General features: G+C 40.2%; 1 protein-coding gene across 4 annotated transcripts in view; it reads right to left on the bottom strand.

Moving 5' to 3' along the window:
• Nucleotides 1–20,609, bottom strand: part of LOC137169617 (spermatid perinuclear RNA-binding protein-like) — an 83,429-nt gene that overhangs the window by 49,441 nt on the left and 13,379 nt on the right. The window contains exons 1-2 of one of the 4 annotated variants that reach the window (XM_067572900.1): nucleotides 6,278–6,379; nucleotides 2,046–2,173 (exon numbers count right to left, since the gene is read on the bottom strand). In XM_067572900.1, coding sequence (XP_067429001.1) covers nucleotides 2,046–2,048 — 3 coding nt within the window. In that variant the 5' untranslated portion in view covers nucleotides 2,049–2,173; nucleotides 6,278–6,379. Of the gene's footprint in view, nucleotides 1–2,045; nucleotides 2,174–5,191; nucleotides 5,217–6,270; nucleotides 6,380–20,609 lie in introns of those variants that run through there. The other 3 variants (XM_067572901.1, XM_067572909.1, XM_067572892.1) reach the window with 3 other exon arrangements.

The raw sequence follows: 20,609 nt of genomic DNA on the forward strand, positions 1-20,609 counted from the left end.
AGGAGCTTTATTTTTTTTTTTTTTTGGCGTTGGCCGGCTCTGGTGTCAGAAACACCCGTCACAGTCTGTGCGGTGACAGCAAAACCTGAAGCGACCTGAGCTGCTGCCAATCTGTGCGTGACCTAGTTACAGCCGCCGTTACTTAACATTAACATTTATGACATGTACTTAGGGATGGAGCCCGTCTCTCTGAGGCGAGAGAGAGAGAGAGAGAGAGAGAGAAGAAAAAAGGGCTGATGTGCAAAATTAGCTCGGTGCTCGTTTTTACCAAGCCTGAGCGCGTCCGTCCGCCGGGCCCGGCATCACGCCGAGCATCAGTCCAAGGTCAAACTGCTATCTCTCTCTCAATCATCTCTTCCTCCTCAGCTACCAAACCTCTCTTCCCTCTCTCTCTCTCTCTCTCTCTCCCTCCCTCCTGCCTGCAGCGTGTAAGCACCCCTCATTACGTTGAGTTATTTATGATGGTGCTTTAATAATTCATGGCCACGAGTCTTGGGGGCTTGTGCTGGAGTTGTGAGGGTCATTCATCACGACCTAGCTAATCTCTCGCTGAACTGCCGGGAGGGGAAAGGGGGGGAGGTGAGGGGTGGGGGGGGCATCCGAGGTTGTGTAGCAGCAAGTGTGGGCAGCGTCAACAACCGTAAACACACAAACGTACACACAAACATTAACAAGATCTAAATGAAAGATTACGACTTTCACAGCGAGGATCCTGGATGCGTGCCCGGCCCGGTATCAGGCTGGCTCTTTTTATTTGTTACCTACAAGACAGCTGGGAGTTCGGCTACGTGCCGCAATTAGAAGATAATGACATTCGCTGCTTTAATTAATTGCACTGCAGGGTTTTGACGGTGGATGCCGTTTACTTACATCTGACGCACACGTCAGAAACGATTCCTTTAACGTTTTGGTTTCTATGTGATATAACTCTGGAGGATGACACATCTGACACATGCAGGGTTGATGAAGACTAGCGAGCATCTGTGAAGCCCTTCTCTAAAGAATATTGATCTCTACCTGTGATTGACAGTCTGTTATTGAGTGAAAACAGTTTCTATAATAAACTAACTGCTCCAAACACTTCTACACACTGAGATAGATAATCATTAGTGTTGTTATGACTGGCTGTGTTTTCATGATACATTGATTTAGTCTCAAAAAACCTTTTCAGCTAACTGTGTGTGTTTGCTGTTTGGTGTTGAGCAGGTAGTGTACGGTGGAGCTTCTTCTCTGAAAACAGCTGCCTGCTGCAACCAAAACAACGCTATGAGAGCAATGAGAGTGAACAAAACAGTAAAGTCGCAGCCGGACAGATAAACAATGAGCTGAAACTCACTATAAAGCTCCGTAAAGCCGAGAGGAGCTGCAGAGTCTCTGTAGGTTCATCACTACGAGCCACGACCAACATATTACACACTGACATGTATGAATATGTTGATAATTAACAGTTAGCTGTAGCTGAAAAACTGTTTGTAAGTCTCTAAAAGCCCAGAGTGATGTCATCAAATTGCCTGTTTTGTTCAACCAACTGTCCAAATTCCAGATATATTGAATTTATTATCATAAAAAGACCAAAAACTGCAGCAAATCCTCACAAATAACAAGCTGGAAGTGGGAAACATTTGGCACCTTCTGCTTTAAAAATGACTGAAACAATTAACCGACAATAAAAATAGTTTGATTATTTTTCTGCTGATCGACTCATCAGTTGACTAACTGTTGCAGCTCTACTAAAGTTCAACATATCATCATAAAAGGTGATGATACTTCAGTGTTATGCTCACAATTTATCTTCACTGCCCTCAAGTGGCTTTACTTTATAAAAACAGTCAGCAGGATTTATCCTCCCTCACAGCGTTTAAATGATTAATAAGATGCGAAAGCTATCAGCGGGTTCCCTCACGCCCACAACGCTCATTAATTAAGACCGCTCTCCCTCCTCTGTGCACCAGGTATCACCGAGAGGAACATTAAAGTCTCCATCACTGCAACGGATAAAAGAAGTCGGCATTGTTACAGGAGTGAAACGACGTGAACAGACTCACCATGTCCAGGCGGTGTGGAGGTGGTGGGAGGGGTCTAAGAGAGGACCAGGGTCCCGTCACTCAACCTCTTCATGCAGTCCGACGTCTCTCGGCTGTCGGCCCCTCGCTCCAGTGTCTTCACAGTCTTACTGCAGGAAGAAAAAATATATATATATAACATATAATTCCAACCAGCTGACATTCCTGTTATACAAACAAACAAACAGAGGACACAAGTTTCTCCATCTGATGCCTCAGAGATGCAGCTTTAACCCTTGTATTGTGCTATTTGTTACTTATAATGTGGGTGATCCAGGATTTACAGCTTATTCTAAGCTGCTCTGAAAAAAGGCATCAGCTAAATGCTTCAAATGAAGGGCTGCATTATCAAAGCTGAAATGATAATCCCAAATGTCATATTTCTAACCGCTGTGCTCCATATGTGACGACTATTAATAACAAAACATTTTTTTTTTATCAACATCTGCATAACAACTTTGGATTTAAAAAAAAAAACTCAAGAAACCAAAACTGATAAATTATTCAGAAATATTAGATTTGGGCTTAAATGGCTTTCAGCAGACTGAAGGAGTTGAACTTTTTTCCTTGTTTAAACTTAAAACTTTCTGCTACATCAGATCCATACTGATTCTACAGAAACTCTTCTGGTTGCAGGTGGAGCTGCAATGATCAGTCCATTAATTTATTAGTTGATCGACAGATTGACAAATGTGATGATTACAGGCTTTACTTTGTCACACATGATATCAAACTGAATGTTTGGATTTTGGACTGTTGATCAAACACAACAAGACATTTGAAATGTAATAAAACGAGCATTTTTCACTATTTTCTGATATTTTATAGACAAAACAATAATTGATAATGAAACCTAAAGTTATCTGCAGCTCTAGTTTCAGACTTTCTACTAGATGTTGGAACCTGACTGAAGGGATTTCCTCCCATTCAGACACAAGAGCATTAGTGAGTTTTGGGTGATACCATCTGGCTCACATTCTAGTTCCAGTTCATCCTAAAGGTGTTGGACCAGACCAGTCAAGTTCTTCCACACTAAACTGGGAAAATAATTACTTTATGGAGCTGGATCTGTGCACAGTGGGCTTTGTCATGTTGAAACAGGAAAGGGATGAACACAAACTCTAAAGTCTAAATTCTAACTGTATGCTGTGTGTTAGCATTAAGAACCATGATAAACAGCTTCAGACAAGAACACTGCAGTATGTGGACACACGCGTCCTTATAATGAACTGTAGAACAATGTTGACTTCAGCGCTGCAGAAGTGATGAAAAGCTTGATTTCCAGTGTTTTGACCTCTAATGAGATGAGGACATGACTGTGAGCAGGTTTTCCAGACTTTGGAGTCGTCTGGACGTCATCTAACTTCTCTGAGACATCACAAGTTACTTTTAGTGCTAAAATGCTTCATAAATTATTAAATTATTCAAGATCAAAATCTTAAGAGTCTTAAAGTTGTGACTGACATTCACCCTATTTTTAGACATTTATCCTGGCTCACCCAGTTTGGTGCCACTTTCCTTTCAGCTTTAAAATGTTTCTTGAAAACGACAAAAGAAAGAATCAAAGAATCTGATGACAGTTGTTGGACGGTTTGTTGATGTTGGAAGGGAAACGCTGCTCTCAATCAACTCTGATCAAACTACTCTGATAAAGTTTTTAGGTGGTAAACTATTAATTTATCCCTCAAGAATAGTTTCTTTTCTTGTCCAAAAATGTTTGATATTACAGAGAAATACTTGATTTGAAACCAGGCTGCTTTAATATAAGAAACATCAGTCATTCATTAATACGATGATGATGCAGATACTGTAAACTGTGTCAAAGGTCACGAGTTATAAAAGTTTTTCCACACAAAACTGGAGCTTTGTCATGTTGAAACAGGAAAGGGACAAAAACAAGCTGTTGACACAAAGATGGAGATAAAACTATTGTCTAACATATTATTGTATATTATAGCATTAAGGTTTCTCTTCATTAGAACTACGAGGACCAAACTGAACGTATGTGGAAGGATGTTTCCACTTTATGACTTTATATTACAGAAAAAACCATCAAAAGACAGCAGTGATGCAGGCTGTATCTACTTCACGCAGCAGAAAACATTTACATAACTTTAATAGTTTCACTGCAGTACTATACTGATAAGTGCGGCTGTATTATGTATGAAAAAAATAATGATATAGAGAATAAATATCAGGGTGTTGGAGACTAGTTCATGTCTGATACATTTGTTCCACAAAAAAGTGGAAAATTCTCTCGTTAAGAATTCTTAAAACTACATCTCCTCCTTCTCCCTCGTGTAAAGATCCAGAATCTATGAATATGTAAATATATTTAATTTGTAACTGCTGGATACAAGATGTCTCCTACTTCACTGTAAAGTTCATTCACAGTGTTTGTGCACTGGAGGCTTCAAGTCTCCGCATCACACTTGTATAAGTTGCATACTGGACCACGATTGGCTCCAAACTAGCTGTGATGTCACAGATCCTGCTCGTAGGATCATGTGTTAAACTGAGATTTAAGGTGAGAAACTTTCCTCCTTCAGCAGATGAATGTGAACATACATCATTCAGCACAGAGAGAACATCCAACTGTATGAACAAGAAAAAGACTTAAAGAGTCACTCGGACTCATAACTGCACTCTCATATTTTAATACAGTGCATTTCTACCTCACAAAACAACTATTTAAACCAAACAGTTTCTTTCTGATGTCCTCAGTTATGTTAAAATGTTCCTGCAGCTTTTCTTCTTCTTGTCATCTACAGCACACGGTGTCATCTGGCCCAGACTGCAAAGGTTTCCAGTAAAACCAGTCGATTTATTTACACTGAATAAACTTCCCTCCTGCCTCTGGTACACATCTCCTGCATTAAAGTGGATCTGTCACCATTAGGATGACTATTTATGCTCTTCTGTGATGAGTTCATGGTTTTACAGAACAGATGATTCATATTTAATATGGTAAACTCTAAAAACTTGCTTGTTATTATGATTAAAAATAAACTGGCCTTTAACAATAGTTTTTTTTTTTAATTCTGATACTGTTGTGCAATTGTTTTAATTTCATCTGGCCACAGACTCAAACTAACACATTAATTAAATTAAGCAGAATATTTTCTCACCACTAAATGTATTAGGTGAAGCTGCAGCTTTGCCCACGCGGTCAAACACTAATGAGATGTGAGCTGAAGCCTGTGGTGTAGCCATGTGGTGGGGAGAGAGAGAGAGAGAGAGAGAGAGAGAGAGAGAGAGAGAGAGAGAGAGAGAGAGAGAGAGAGAGAGAGAGAGAGAGAGAGAGAGAGAGAGAGAGAGAGAGAGAGAGAGAGAGAGAGAGTGAGCACTGCTGCTGCTGCTGCTGCTGTATAACCTCTCGGGGGGAATCAGTGGGGTCGAGCCGAGCGTCAATTAGATTCTCCGTCACCTTGACCTTGTTTTCAATGACGGAGCAGAGCAAGCTGACGATGTTCACTGCTACAGCTCTGCCTTTACTCACTGAAAGTCTCTTTTTTGTAGTAGGGTCGTTTTAACCACAAAATAAACAGACTACTATTGTCTGAAGAGAAATATCAGTAAAAGGGGATATCGATCGATACCACACAACAATTACTCTGCGAGCTGCTGAGATTTTCTGCCTTTGAAAAGCCGCACGTTCCAGCTCATTTTGGAACAAAAACTCCCCAAACACCCAAAACTTCAAAGCATTTACAACTGCTCAATAATGGAGGACGCTGGTGTGAGAGCAGGAACGCAACACATGAATGCAAACAAGTCTTATTCTCACTATGAGAACGAGAAGAGAAAGAATACACAGTCGTGTTTCTTCCACACGGTTCAGTTCGATAATAAATCACCTCTTCACTCCACATTTCTGCTGCATCAACACACTAAGCTGGTTAAGACGTCTCTGATGAGAACATGTAACTTAATTGACTGTTGATGACAGGTGATGGGGAGGAGGACGAAGGAGAGATGATGTATTTACTAGGGCGGGGGTCAGCTGTAACGGGAGAGAGAGCACAGTGAACTCTGCAGTCACACATTTCTCCGCGTCGGTTAGGCTAACCCATTGTTGCTAACTTTGGAGCTAATCCCCTTCACTTTTCCAGCACTTGAGGAAACAACAGACTTGACTTTTTAGCATTTATTAACTGTTACACACTGGAGTCTGTACTGTACATTTACTGCCAGACTGACAACTTACTGCTAACCTTTTCCTCTGCTCCGCTCGTATCCACCGTCACTTTCCTGCCGCTCACTCTTTCCCGCTTGCTACGCAAACGTACTACGTACTACAATACCGTATTCCTTAACGGAGTTACGCTACCAATAGTTTCCCAGGCAACGACACAGAGGTTGACTCACGTACCGGAACAACGCTGCACAGACACTCCCAAACACTATTGATTTCCGAATCAATAGATATTTGGCGTTATTTTTGACATTAAAAAATATTTTTTTTGGCCTGGCGGGAGTTCTTGTTGTTATGATTATAGGAGAAACACTGATTCAGTAAACGTTGAGTACAGTTAGACCCAGCAGTCTCCATTAGGTTGGGCGAGTTCAAAGTTGTGAAAACAACGGGGGTGTTTTCAGGTAATTTGTTAGTCTGTCCCTCCCCCCGCAGGAAATAATGGATTAATCCTGGAAGGCTGTTGATGTCGCACTTTTCTCCTTATGAAAGTAACACGGAGATTATTCGACCAATGAGAATTTGGTCGGACGAGAGCATATCGACCAACTAATCGACCAGGACACTACAGCCCTAGTATTTACAACTACTTCCGGTGGCAGATATTTCATAGATTATACCAATTCGAGTGACCAGTTTAGATGCAAAACAATTCAGAAATTATAAATTGTGAACTAAGTTGTAGGTAAAATGTATGAAATGTCACTTGTACATCAACAGAATATCAATGTTGTGTATGTAAAGGACTTTTTAACTTTTTATTCCTGTAGAATCTGTTAACTGTTGAAAATATTGTGCTGTTAAAATCAAGGTTAAACACTGACTGCACTGTGCCGTTATCAGCTGCTCCAACAATCAACTTCAGCTTTGGGGGGAAAAAAAGCAAAATCTGCAAACCCTCTGTTCAATGCATTCAATTTTACTTTAATTAATCTCCATTAAATCCTCATGTACTGTGTTAAATGTTTGCATTCTCAGCAGCATTCTGACAAAGGAGCAACCAGGGATCTGGTCTGCCTACACACGGCCGATGATGAGCCACTAGATATGTTTCATGGCTGAAATTCCAATTTCACGTTTCACATTTTTCTCAAATGATGAATTTAATCTGATTACAATGCAGGAAATCATGTTTTTTTGATTTATAGTCAGATGCTAGCATGTAGAGCCGATGGGTTACAGACTGTCAATGTTGGACAAAAGTGGTATTTTTTTCCAAAGCTTGTGTCATAACCATTTCACACTAGAGATCCAGACTTGTTTTTAACATAGGGAGAAAGAGAAGGGAATGAAATGCTGGCTGAGGAAACTCTTCAACAGATTAGACTTCAACAATACTTAAACGCTCCCTGTTTCTGTTCTGGGTTAAACACAATGTTTTGTATCTTCTTGCAAATCTTTAGAACAAGATGTGGAAGTTGTCAGGCTTGCACCGTCATCCAAAATCTATCACAGACCAGACGTAATTTAGGTGGAAAGTGCAAACAATCAGAACATGATGAGCAGGGAGAACAGGAGAAAGTAATTTAGACATAATACTGCCAGACAAACACCAGACAGTTGAGTGTGGACACGACGACGGCACCTGATCTCACATTTCAGCCAAAATTTCATAAAAAAAACAGTAAGTACTGACACATATGGCACAAGAACAACAGCAACTACAGTAGCGTCCATGCTTCTATATACTAGCATACAGTATTCTGCTGCAGTTTTAATACATTCCCCACGCAGGCTCATTTTCTAATAACCTTTCATCTCCCTGAAGAGGGGATGTGATTAAACGAAGATAATTAAGAATACAGCAATGACTTTTTAAGGACGTTGACAGTGCTGCAGTAGCGGCAGATGGTGAGCTCAGCATGTGACAAAAAGACAATGCTGATTAAAAAAAAAAAAAAAAAAAAGCAGGCCAGAGAGAGAGAGAGAGAGAGCACATGTAATCAAAAGGACTTTCCTACACAACTCTTAGAGTAGTACTCACATGATTTACATAAATAAAATCCAGCACAGCGAACGATTAAAAACACTGGGTGCTTTAAACACATCTACTCCCTATGTGTCAAGTTTATTTGCATAACCCTTAATAACAGTTACAGTCTCAAAGGGCTTCACAACGCCCACACTATGAAACAATAAATGAAAACGACACACTCCAACCTCAGATCTTCAATGGAGAACAAAAACCCTGCGAGATTTTATTTTTTACTAAACTGCAATTGACATCATTAAACTCCAGTTAAAGACAAATGTTTGCAATGATTATGCGATGAGAGCTGAATTAGGTTCATGGTGTAGTGATATGTTACAAATGTAGTGGTTGTTAATGTAGAACTGAAGGGGGGGTTGAGCCGGGCACCGACTCTGCTACGATTAAAAGGTTGAATTTCAAGAGAGAGAAAAGCCAATTTCACGCAGGGCTTTCTGGTGGGGATGTGTTCTGATTCCTGGTCCAGTTCCAGGTTGGCAAAATAGCCGGATTCGTTAAAGGATAAGGCTGGCGCTTTTCTATATATATATATATATATATATATATATATATATATTTTTTTTTTTTTATTGTCGATGAATCTCATGTGCAGAGCCAAACCAACAATGAATTGATCTAGTAACAAGTGTTGTGTGTGTATCCAAAGCCTGATATATCTTATTCCTCTGTGCTGTAAACCTCAGTTCAAGGGTTCCTTCATATGAAGAGTTTGGTCACATTAGTTTGTTTGGAACGACTCCAAAGACTAATAACAGCGATCATGTTTTGAGTCTCTGGAGAGTAGAGCTGCATCTCAAATCACATACAATAACACTAATGCTAACGCTAGCTAATGCTAATTTGCGATCGTCATTTCCGGTAAGTGCACAACGGCTGCGTTTGATTTGAGACAACACTACCCTGTAGAAATTCACACACTACGCCAGTAAGTACATAGTGTACACAGTGTACTACATGAAAGTGTACTAACAGAAGCATGTGATTTGAGACACAGCTTTACATTTGTATAATGCGGTGATGTTCACCGTAGTTACAACGTATTCGGCCGCCATTTCCAGTTTGAAAAGTGGTCCCTCCCCTTCCGCTACGTAGCCAAGATGGCGACCATTGAGGGCGAGAAGTGTCCATAGTTTCACACTCAACTTTTTTCTCAGTGTGAACGCACTTATGAACTCAAAATGTTAAGTGTAAGTACAGAAGTATGCGATTTGAGACACAGCATTGTTCTCATTAGTTCATTTGTCCATCTTTCACTTTATTATTTAGTGTATAGTTCTCATTTTCAAAGGTGACTTTTTTTTTGTCTTGTTTTCGTCGGGGAAAAACAAATATTTTTCGTCATAATTTTCATTTGCAGTAAGACAAAATCATTTTCAGGAATACTGGTTTCATTCCCAGTGAGACTCTGTGACAGAGTCGGAGGTCAGACTGCACCTTTGCTAAAAATGCAACCACTCATGCCGCTGTAATGCACTATGGACAAAAACATCCACCAAATGGCAGCGCTCTGGTACTCCAAACCATCACATCCCTCAGGTATTCTCTCCCTAATGCCTCCTCCAGCCTCTCCTGTTCCCCCGTTCCTCCATTTTGAGGGAGGTTAGATGAACCCGGGGAAGGGGATTATTTTAGGGCTGTGTTTATTTAGGTCGTTTTCACTGCGGGGAACTTTTATGAGCAGGCTTTTATGTTCACACAAGACTTCAAATAATATCCTGTGCAATCCTGCGAGCTTGCAGCAGGCGGGAGGGGAAGTTAAAAAAAAAAAAAAAAAAAATAGCAGCCTTGTTCTCTCATACAAAGCTTTTGTGACTAACATTTGATCTGACAACAAAAGGCAAGACAGACTCTCTCATAATAATCCAAGTGCTGGGATCACACATTCTCCAACACTTGGGAGAGTTTTGTTCCAAAATTATCTATCCAAACTAAAAGTACGACTGCACCAAATCCCCAAAACTAATGAAGACAAAACAATAATGTATTAGTAGGAGTATATGAAATCGAAAGTTGTAAATAGGACAGTATGTAAGAGGAGATCCTCTCAGTATGACCTTCAGGTAATGAGATCTTCTTTTCCCGAAATGGACACACATTTTTGTAAATTACCTAATTTATTTGCAGTATGAAGCCTCGCCTCACACATTAAGGCTTTACGTTACGTTGTGTAGGAACATGAACGCTGGCCTTTATGAATGTTAACAGCAGAGAACATTTTCCATTGTGTGTGCAGATCTGGTAAATTAGATTTCGATGCTGTTTAGAGCAGGATGTGTGTCATATTGCTGCAGAGCCGGGATGTTGTACAGTGTTTGGTAACTGATTTTACTTTACGACATTTCGCTTCTGTAATCCTTTGTTTTCATTAAATTAATTTAACGGACTCTTATAAAAAAGTAGTGGTAGACGCTAGAACCGATACATCTTGTACCAACTATCACCTCAAGTTTAAGGTCATTTGCTTTGCTTCATTATAACTGATGATAGAAATGTTTTACACCACAAACTGCAGTCAGGTGATAAATGTCTTGCTGGAATTTACAAGTAGTGGAAATGTGGAGGATGAACCGAATCAGAGCTGCAACAAATTATCATTCTCATTATCAGCTCATCTCTTGATTATTGATTAAACACATACAGTAGTTTAGTAAATGGCAGAAAATAGTCCGTCACAGTTCCCCGGAGCCCAAGGTGACACAGATTTTATATCATTATTAATTGACAATATTCCCTCTTTATAACTTACCCGACCAAGATGTAATAGGCAAGACTCTGAGGTCCATATTTCATATGTTGAACAATCAATCGACTCAGTGGCTCGTATTTTTAACACTAATATTCTGTGTATCAAAAGTCTATTGATACAGCCCAAAACCAGAGAGTTTTAAAATACATAGAGCATGAGACACCTTCTATCCCTAAAGACTTGACTGAAAAGAAAAAAGAAAGCAAACAAAAACACTACGACACACCTCTGCGGATGTAAACTTGAAAAAAAAAAAAAGCATCACCTCATCCAACACAGTAAACGAGGATGATAAATGAAGCTGCGCTCACACTTGGCCACATGTGACCTTTTTTTTTTTACCACCAACCCAACAGTTCTCTTTGGAGTGCAGCTCAGTTAAGAGTTTTAAGAGTCGAGCACAGGTACGGTGGAGGATGTGAAGGTAGGTCAGGAACATAAGAGCTACTTCTTGTGCACTTAATTTCAAGAACAATGTGAGTCTTGACCCGATAACCTCGACGAGAGACGCATTCTCTCCGGCGTTCTTTCTCCAAACACACAGGCGGTTCGTCCGGGTGCCTGCAGAGCAGCGAGCAGATCATATTATAATGTATTTCAGTGCAGGTACTATAACCCCGGAACATTAGCGCTGCGCACAGCACACAGGACATATTTCATCGCTGTACAAATTCAATGTGATCTTGTTGCAGAGCTGGAGATGTCTAACTGCTGCAGAGCCAATAAAACCGACTACAAACGTTATATAAGCAAGCCACAGCTGGCAGAGGGAGGAGGAGGAGGAGGAGGAGGAGGGGGGGGGGCTGCAGAGGAAACAACACTTGGCAACACAAAAACACACACACAGACAGGAAGACTGCTGCTTATTAGGACAAAGTTGCGTTTACCTTTTAAAAATACCATAGTAATATACCAGCATGCTCCGATCCTGAGCAGGAGATGATGAGGAAAAAAAAAAAACATGCATTACATTTTATATATATTTCGCTGACTACCTAAAAATGAGTGCAAAAGGTTCAATTCTTACATTATTAGCATGCAAAGCAGGATTCAAAAGAAGGGTCAAAGGTCAGCGCCACATCAAGCAGATAACACGGAGAGCAAAAATAATCCTAATGGAGTGTCAGGGAAGTTTTTTTAGAGCGGCTAAAATTCAGAACATGTGACAGGAGGATGTGATTTAGTACACTGGTTGCCAACTTGTCTGCTCTGAGGTTGTCTAAATTAGATTTGCGCATGTTAAATAAAATCATAACAACACACCTCAGGGTCTGACGCAACCGATGGCCCGGACCAGTAGGGTCTTTCCTGCTCTAGCGTCTTTCATCCATCATCATACCCGCTGTCATACTTAGCGGTGAAAGAAACATACAAGGCTAAAAAAAGAAAGTGTTTCTACTTTCATGGAAGCAACGATACCCCTGTTGTACAGTTTGCTGGCGATTCCCTGCGAAGGACAATCGAAGGGTTTTTTTTGGGGGGGGGGTTTAAAAAAGGGACTGACAATTACTGAAAACATGCTCTCAAGCGGATGGCGGACCAGCCGTCATCAGGCTCGCTTAACATCTGGGCGAGACGGGCGATTACTGCGAGTCACCAGCAGATGCAGAAGCTTATTAACACAACCCAACACGTCGTAAAGACTTAACAGCCGTTCACCACTCATGAAAAGACGGTTTCTCTCCTAAAAGAGGAACAGAGTGGACGTGGGATCCCAGTATATCACGGATGTGGTGTGTTGAAGTTCAGAACTGCTCTAAATCTGCTCATATATTATAGCGTTTAGACCGAAATGGCCCTTTAGAGAGCGAGAGAGTGTGTGAGCGAGTGAGCAGTTGTAATTAGTCTGTTAGGTTACATTTGCAGGCCACTCAACAATGTCTTGAAAACAAGCTGTCCTAATTAGTCCTCTTTTTTTATTTTTCAGGTTCATGAATGTCATATTTGACGAGCTGCTGGAGGACTGTGCAGCAAAAATTAAAGCAGCTCATTTTATAAGCGTGGCAGCAGCAGAGATCTTGAGGGGGTCTACGTCCGGATCCTGAGCAGTGGAAAACCCAAAAACATGTTCATTGCAGTAGAGCAGCTCCAGCAAGCCGGTGGAAAGAGAAGATTGTAGGCTTTTGATGTGATGGGGCTGCTGTGATGGCGGGGAGGCTCGGGGGTGTCACCACTCTCCTCCTACGTGCTGAAGCTCTGCATCTGATAACATCTGAACAACCAGCGCCTGGGACACGGCCTGGAGTTGGCGGCAATGGATGCCATAAAAGGCAATGACTAACAGTAAAGATTAAGCCGACCTACAGCAGTGTTTACTTCTACATTGAAGACTAGTCTGTTAGGAAAAAAATCATATTCTACATAAACCAAACTCTTTCTGGGATACCTGTACAGACAAGTCCAGACAAGAATCCTAATCATAATGTGCATAATCAATATGCTGTGGAGATAATGGTAAGAGTAATGATTTGATTTATTACGCTACCTAATCACCTGACTATACCAGTTCTAGGAGGGCTGGTTGTGTAAAAACTAGTGTTAAAATTTCAAAAGTGATATTAGAACATGTTTTGTTGTTTAAGACGTATTACATTGTTTAATTCACTCACTCTTAAAATTCTATTTCAGGTGATGGATGTTCTGAAAGGGCTGTACAAACAGCATCATTATTCCCTGAAGGCATGGAGAGAACTTACAGATCTGGCTCCACCAAAAGATCTGGAAGCCAACGAACCTTTGGGGAACAAGGTGGCTCCAACAGTTGGAGAGGGCACTCAGGAAACTTTTGAGAAATGATCCAGTGATGTTTGCACAGATGGAGAACACCATGGAAACAAGGCAAGCAATCAATTCCTATTGCCTACTTAATCATACTGTCTTCTAATCGATCCCCTACGTCGACTTTGTTTTTCTGTGCTTCTGTAAATCAAACAGATCTGCAAGTGTTGAAAACGTTGGAAGAGCGAAGCAGCACCTCCAGCTGTTGAAGGACTTCTAACATCTGCTCTTTTTTGTTCTTGCGCATGACATCCTTCAAGTCTTGAGTTGGTAGGTTTCTTTTAAATGTATCTGTCAGATGTGTTTATTATGAATGTCATTTGAAGTGTAGAGTCAATGGAAATGATGTTTTTAGAGGTTGCAGTCTGAGTCTCAAGCTGCAAGAAGATGGGCTCAACCTGCCAGAGGCACTGAATGCCTTTCAAGCTGCGGTGCTGAGGCTGACGTGCATGGAGGCAGAGGCAGGAGAGCATGTTGAGGGCCTTTCTAGTACAAACTCCAGAGGGAAGCTTTCACATGTGCCGCTGCTGAGGTTCAGTGAAAGCAGAGATGAGTTCAACAGGTAGATTTGTGAACATGATGAGGGAACTTTTCTTAATTTTGGTTTCATTTTCCACCCATCTCATGAAGAAATTGTCCTGCTGACCATCAGGAGCTGCCCAGCTATAGAAGTGACCATGTCATCATAGTCACCAAGCTGAGGAGAAGTCCAACGCATAGAGTGGAAGGTCGTCATCAAGTCCCTACCACAAGACGTTCAATAGAATGCCTGGAAGGACTTTTTTGTGAATGGCGACTGAAGAAAAAAAAACTTCTGCGACCTTCTCCTCATCTTAGAGCTCATCCTGGTCCTGACTCTGGAGACCAGAGGAGCAACCTCAGTGTAAACACACTGAAAAGGCTGCTCTTCATTAGCCTGGAGGGTCCAGACATGGAGCAGTTCAACGTGCACACAAACAAATGCCATTATGTCTAACGAGTACATTTCTGCAGATCTCTCAACATTGTCTCAGTTCTTGACACAAGAGTTTATTATCAAGGTCGTCCATACTCACTGAAATGTTATTATCATAAACTCTGGTCTCTTCTCCCTATGTATTCCATACTCTCTGGCTTTAAACAAACCTGGAGAAACCTGCATTCATACACGTGCCTTTTCATATATGTGTAATATATCAACATTACCGTACATCCACAAATTAAGGAAAACAATAGATCTAAAGGGAACTTCACTGTTGTTAGTATCATGAATAAATTGCCAAAATTATGAAAACATTTTCTTCATCTTCTTGCTGCCAGGACATTGAGAATATACAAGATGCCAGTAAAACTCTACTGATCTACTGACCAGTGAGCCAGTGGGGAAAAAATGTTCCATTAGACACTTACTGGATAATTTATACAAAAGCTGTTGCAACATCAGACAACTCGATCAACAACATCACCAGCAGTCCGTTAATTTCACACAGAGCTGAGAAACAGAGACGTCCGTCTGAAGTTTCAATAAACCATTAGCTCATCTATGTCATTGGTGTCAGCTGCTCGTAACTCAGCCTTGAGATGAAACTGGTTACAGGAAGGGTTAAAGCTGAACTGGCTGTAATATAACTAATCGATTACAATGTTCTTCCAATAGTAACAGTCACAACATCCCTCAAGTCGACAGTAACAAATAACAGTCAGGAGACTCAAAGGCTTGTACAGCTGCAGATCATCTCTTTCATGTAATTTCAGCTCCTTGCACTGCCCACAACCAATCAGAGCAGAGCGACACATGAAGCAGCAGGTGGTATATATGTGTATTGGTGTGTGGACGGGGCAGGCAGGTATGACAGGTCTCTCAGCCAGGTAATGGAGACATCATGTGGTCGTGCACGGCTGATCGCTCAGAGGAGAGCGTTCAAAGTACACCCTGCTGCCTCTCATCACACTTTACATCTGTGAAGATGTTATGTTTGGGGGAATGACGCCTGTTTATACAATGTTTACTCTTCTACACTAACAATCTGACATTTGGAGAAATGCCTCTTTCAGGTTTTTTGCAATTTGGTGTTTTAAAGCTCTACAGCAGCGAGATGTAACCGAGGAGCCTTTAGTCAGACTGCTGAACGCAGCGTTAACATCCATCACAATAACACAAATTCATACTAATGGATTGTGACAAATTTAAGTGTGCAAAGTATCACAGAGAATACAGAAATACAAAACATCATTTTAAAATATATTTCAAACATCATGTCACTGATCAACAGAAGGCTGTATCATACTGCAGCTGCATATTATTCTGAACAGGACGCATCTAAGGATTATTTTCATTATTGATTAATCTTTCTGTCTTTTCTCAATTAACTGTTTTGTCCACAAAATGTCGGTTAATTGTGAAAAATCAAAATTCTGTAAAATTTGCCAGAATTAAAAGGTGACGTTTTCAACCAACAGTAAAAAACTCAAAGCCTCGTTTTAAACTTCATCTGTGACAAATACAAGTATTCAGTTATCACGTCTAAGAAGCTGAAACCTTTTTTGAAGTTTTTTTTCTTAAAAACTGACTAAAACAATTGATTATCAAAACAGCTGCCCATTAATAATCTGTTCATTGACTCACTGATGAATCAACTGGTTGTTGCAGCTCTAATTATGAACAACAAACATCTAAACATCAAAACACAGATAACGTAATTAAGACTTCATTTCTTTTAAATCTTTTTGATTTGATGTTAGCTGCATTTTTATGCTTTAAGTCAGACGTCCCCAACCTTTTTTTGCGCCACCGACCGGTTTAATGTCAGACTGTATTTTCACAGACCAGCCTTTGAGGTGCGGCGGATAAATACAACAAACTAAAATGATATGACCGGCATAAAAACTGTGGTATTCTCTAAATATAATAATAAACCTGAATCCACCGTGTACTCGTAACATCTTCTCTACCCCCCTAACGCTCTCTGGTCACTATGGTAACGTTTAAACATGCCTTCAAAATAAGATACACCACAAAAACAATTATAAAGTGCATGAAAAATACAAATCGACATAACGCTGATATCAGCGGGAGCCCTGAGCTTGTTTCTCTACAACGAGACGGTCCCATCGAGGGGTAACGGGAGACGATGACACCCGAAGTGTGTTGCTTATGTCCGGTCTACTCCGTAATTTTGTTTCGGTTGCTGTCACTGCAGAAAACCCCGCTTCACACAGATAGGATGTTGGAAATGCAGCCTGGTACCAAATGACCTACGGACCGGCACCGGTCCGCGGCCCGGGGGTTGGGGACCACTGCTTTAAGTTTAAATTCAGTTTAAATATTCCTACAGGGAATGTCATCCTCTAAATCTTTATAATTTTTTTCAGTCTAGTTTAATGTTGAGTCACTTTGTAAAAATCCATTGTTTGAGGAAGTTTGTGCCTGACTGAAATTTTATACCTTAAGCATTAAAGAAAGTGTAAAGATTAATCAATAATCAATAAACAAGGCCCAGCAGTCTCCAGTGAAAAGGAGCTTCCATATTGATGTGAAATTTTTGGGGTATTTAGTTCATAATCCTTGAAACCAAAAAAAGGGGGAAAATATTGATTATTTATGTAACTACTGCTAATCAAAATGCTTTATTTAAAATACATCAAATCCTTCATCAATCGTCTCTTTTCCAGGATTCTACAACGTTTGCTGCAACAACCCAGTTTCCAACCAGATCCATGAAGAAGTTGAACATAAAAATCTCGACCATGGAAACAGTAGTTTGACACAAAAACAGAAATAAATCTTTCTTCAAGGTCCATTTTATAGTTTTTCCAGGGCTTTCAACCACATTTCACAGCAGATGAAACACAACAACTGAACAAACTGGTAAAGTGGACCTTAAATTAAGACGTTTTAAATAAAAACCCATTAAGTTTGTCATTGGCTTAACCTTCATGCCTCTTTTTTTAACATAGGATTTACATTCTTTTTTTAGGGCAACCGAACATATTTTTTGTGAACAGAGTGAAATTCCTTTCCCAGACTTTGCCTCGGAGCCCCACGTGAACTCTGAATAAAGTCCCAGCGTAAGAAGCTAATTATAATATACAGCAGTGTAGTATTGGGCATCGGTCCAGGCAGCCTTCATGGGCCGAGGCCAATTCTCTGCATCCATTCACCTCATACAACCCACAGCTGGGGAGAAGAGTTATCACAGCACCAGACTTTTCACCTCACAGTGCTCCGGCAGACCTGCTGCCACAAAAAACCTGAGGTATCAAATAAAGCTGTGAACTGCACTTCTAAATCCACTTCTAAGTGCGGAGCGGGCAGAAGAAACCTGCTCTCCAGTTTACAGGCTGCTTCTGTCTTTATCCTCTAAAATACAGATGACTGGACGCTGACTCTTTGTTAATTATTAATTCTCCCATCACAAGGTGCTCTCCTGTTATTTTGATACCGTACTTTTTGACATTTGACAGTTTTCTGGCATCAAAACACGCGACTAAAGAAGCAGCTACTTTTGAATTTATGTGTTGTTGCTGTGGCACGAAATCCTTTCCATCCGTCGCTCGCAAAAAACCTTTTTAGTTTTGGTGATTCTCTAAATGTAAAGTGATGGAGAAAGATTTTACACCACCAATCTGTGCTTATATAACTCTTACATAACTCCTCTGGATAAACACAAATGTACGGTTGTCAAGATAAAAACCAAAGCAGTTTTTCCTCTTGAAACATTTTGGAGATAAAAAAAAGTTCAGTCATTTGATAACAATGCTGCTGACTGGAAATACTGTGTTATAGATGCCAAAAGCAAACATCAAAGAAACATGACTGTGAATCTTTATGTGGCCAGTAAAGCTACGGTCCAATGACCATCATGTTGCTCCCGAAATCTTCACAAACAAAAAGGCGATATCACCGAACAACACACATAAAGACACGTTCTGATGTCTTCATTTGACAACAACCACCAGCATAAACCCCCAACTGCCACTACACATTAAAACCTGCTCATTTACTTCCAAAAGATTATCTCTGGGGGGTTTCTGCCTTTTCTTAGCAGCTGAAAGCACAGACTGAAAATAGAAGAGAAGATGAAGATGACATGGGAATGTCGGACTGAAACGCTGGACATTAACTTCAAAAACCAAATTAAATATAATTCAGATGTGCTGGAAAGCTGATTTTTTTGATAGTGATCTCTTTGTGCACCAGTACAATGAATCCATCTTTTTTGACGTTTTTAACAACCAAAACCAGATTTCAAAAACTCTCTCCAGCATGAATAAACCTAAAAACACTGACCACACAAAGATATTCAGTTTACTATCATGTATGAGTTTAAACCAGCAAATGTTTGGCATCGATTGATCAATTATAAAAATAGTTGGTGATTAACTTTCTGTTGATCAGCTAATCGATTAATTTATTAGCTCTAGTTGTGATTTTATAGAGGGTTGTGTTGCTGACTATTTCTTGGTGTGGACCAATATCAATATAGTAAATCAGACCACACACGTGTTTCATTAACTTGTATTTTTGACAAAGACTTTTGTGATAATAAAACAGTGATTTGATTAACTCTTCACCTGGTCAACAGGTAGCATTTATGTGCCACAATCACAGAACTGTTTTATATTTGTTTGGTTGTCTGACAACAGAAACAGAAAATAATGTAAATGAGAGTAAATAAACTGTGTGTTCAGCTGATCAGATGTTCAGCCAGTTTACTGTAGACCCGCAACGGTTATGGGATTAGCTGCCATCTATTAAAATAATCACCAATTATTTTGATAATCGATTAATTGTTTTGAGTCATTTTTTTAAGAAGTAAAGTTCCAAATTCTCTGATTCCAGCTTCTCAAATGTGAATGTTTTCTGGTTTCTTTAGTCCTCTATGATAATACACTAAATATCTTTTGGGTTGTTGACTGTTGCTTGGGACAAAACAGGACGTGAAGATGTCAGCTTGGGTTGTGGGAAACAGTTTGACATTTTTCACCTAAAATTAGGGGTGTGTGATCTAACGATCTTAGACTGTGAATTGTGAAAAATGTCTCTGCAATGTGTCTTTACAGAGAGATCATTAGTATCACGCTACAGTGCACGTTGTATCAGTTTAGCTTCGTGACGGACTGCAGTCTGCTGGAGAAAACGACCTCATGCGACAAAGATAAAAATGATCTGCACACTTCACATCAGGAGCCCAAACTGTTTGTTTTTTATCAAATGCTACGATTTGATGCTTGGTAGTGTGTTTGTGAAATCTACAGCAAGTTTTAATGTTCACCTGCTGCACATCATGTTAAACTGACAGCTGGGTTGCAGGTAAACGCTGCCGTTTAGCGGTTAGCTTGTCTGCTAACTGGTAGCATTAACTTCTGTCATGCTGCAAGCTAGCATGATGTCAGCTCAGGTGTAATGTGTTGGTTGTTTTTCCAGCAGTGATATTAGTTTGGTTGTACTGTTCCCACTGTGATATCCATTTTAAACAAGGACAAATAAACTGTCACTACTTTTTAATGCAGCTGTGAACACCTGCTCTTATTTATTTATTTGTGTTTTAATGTGATTTTATGAGTCTCACATGGGTGTACGTGTTTATGTTGTTTGTGAGCCTCTAACCTAAGACAAATTTCTATCATTATGTGATAGACAATTAAGTTTTTTGTTCAGTAACTTGCAACATAGTCTTAAAAACCAACATGAAAAAGAATCGTGATAAGATCATGGGTTGTAATCCTGCTATATCGCCTACCACTAACCTAAATACACCATGAAAAACACAAAGAAAGTCAAGGTTTTCTCTTCTCAGCTGAAGAGATATAAAAGCTCAAACCCCCGGCAGTCTTTGCAGCTCGTGACGCAATTCC

Source organism: Thunnus thynnus, chromosome 2, assembly GCF_963924715.1.
Source record: "Thunnus thynnus chromosome 2, fThuThy2.1, whole genome shotgun sequence".
Taxonomy (NCBI): Eukaryota; Metazoa; Chordata; class Actinopteri; order Scombriformes; family Scombridae; genus Thunnus; species Thunnus thynnus.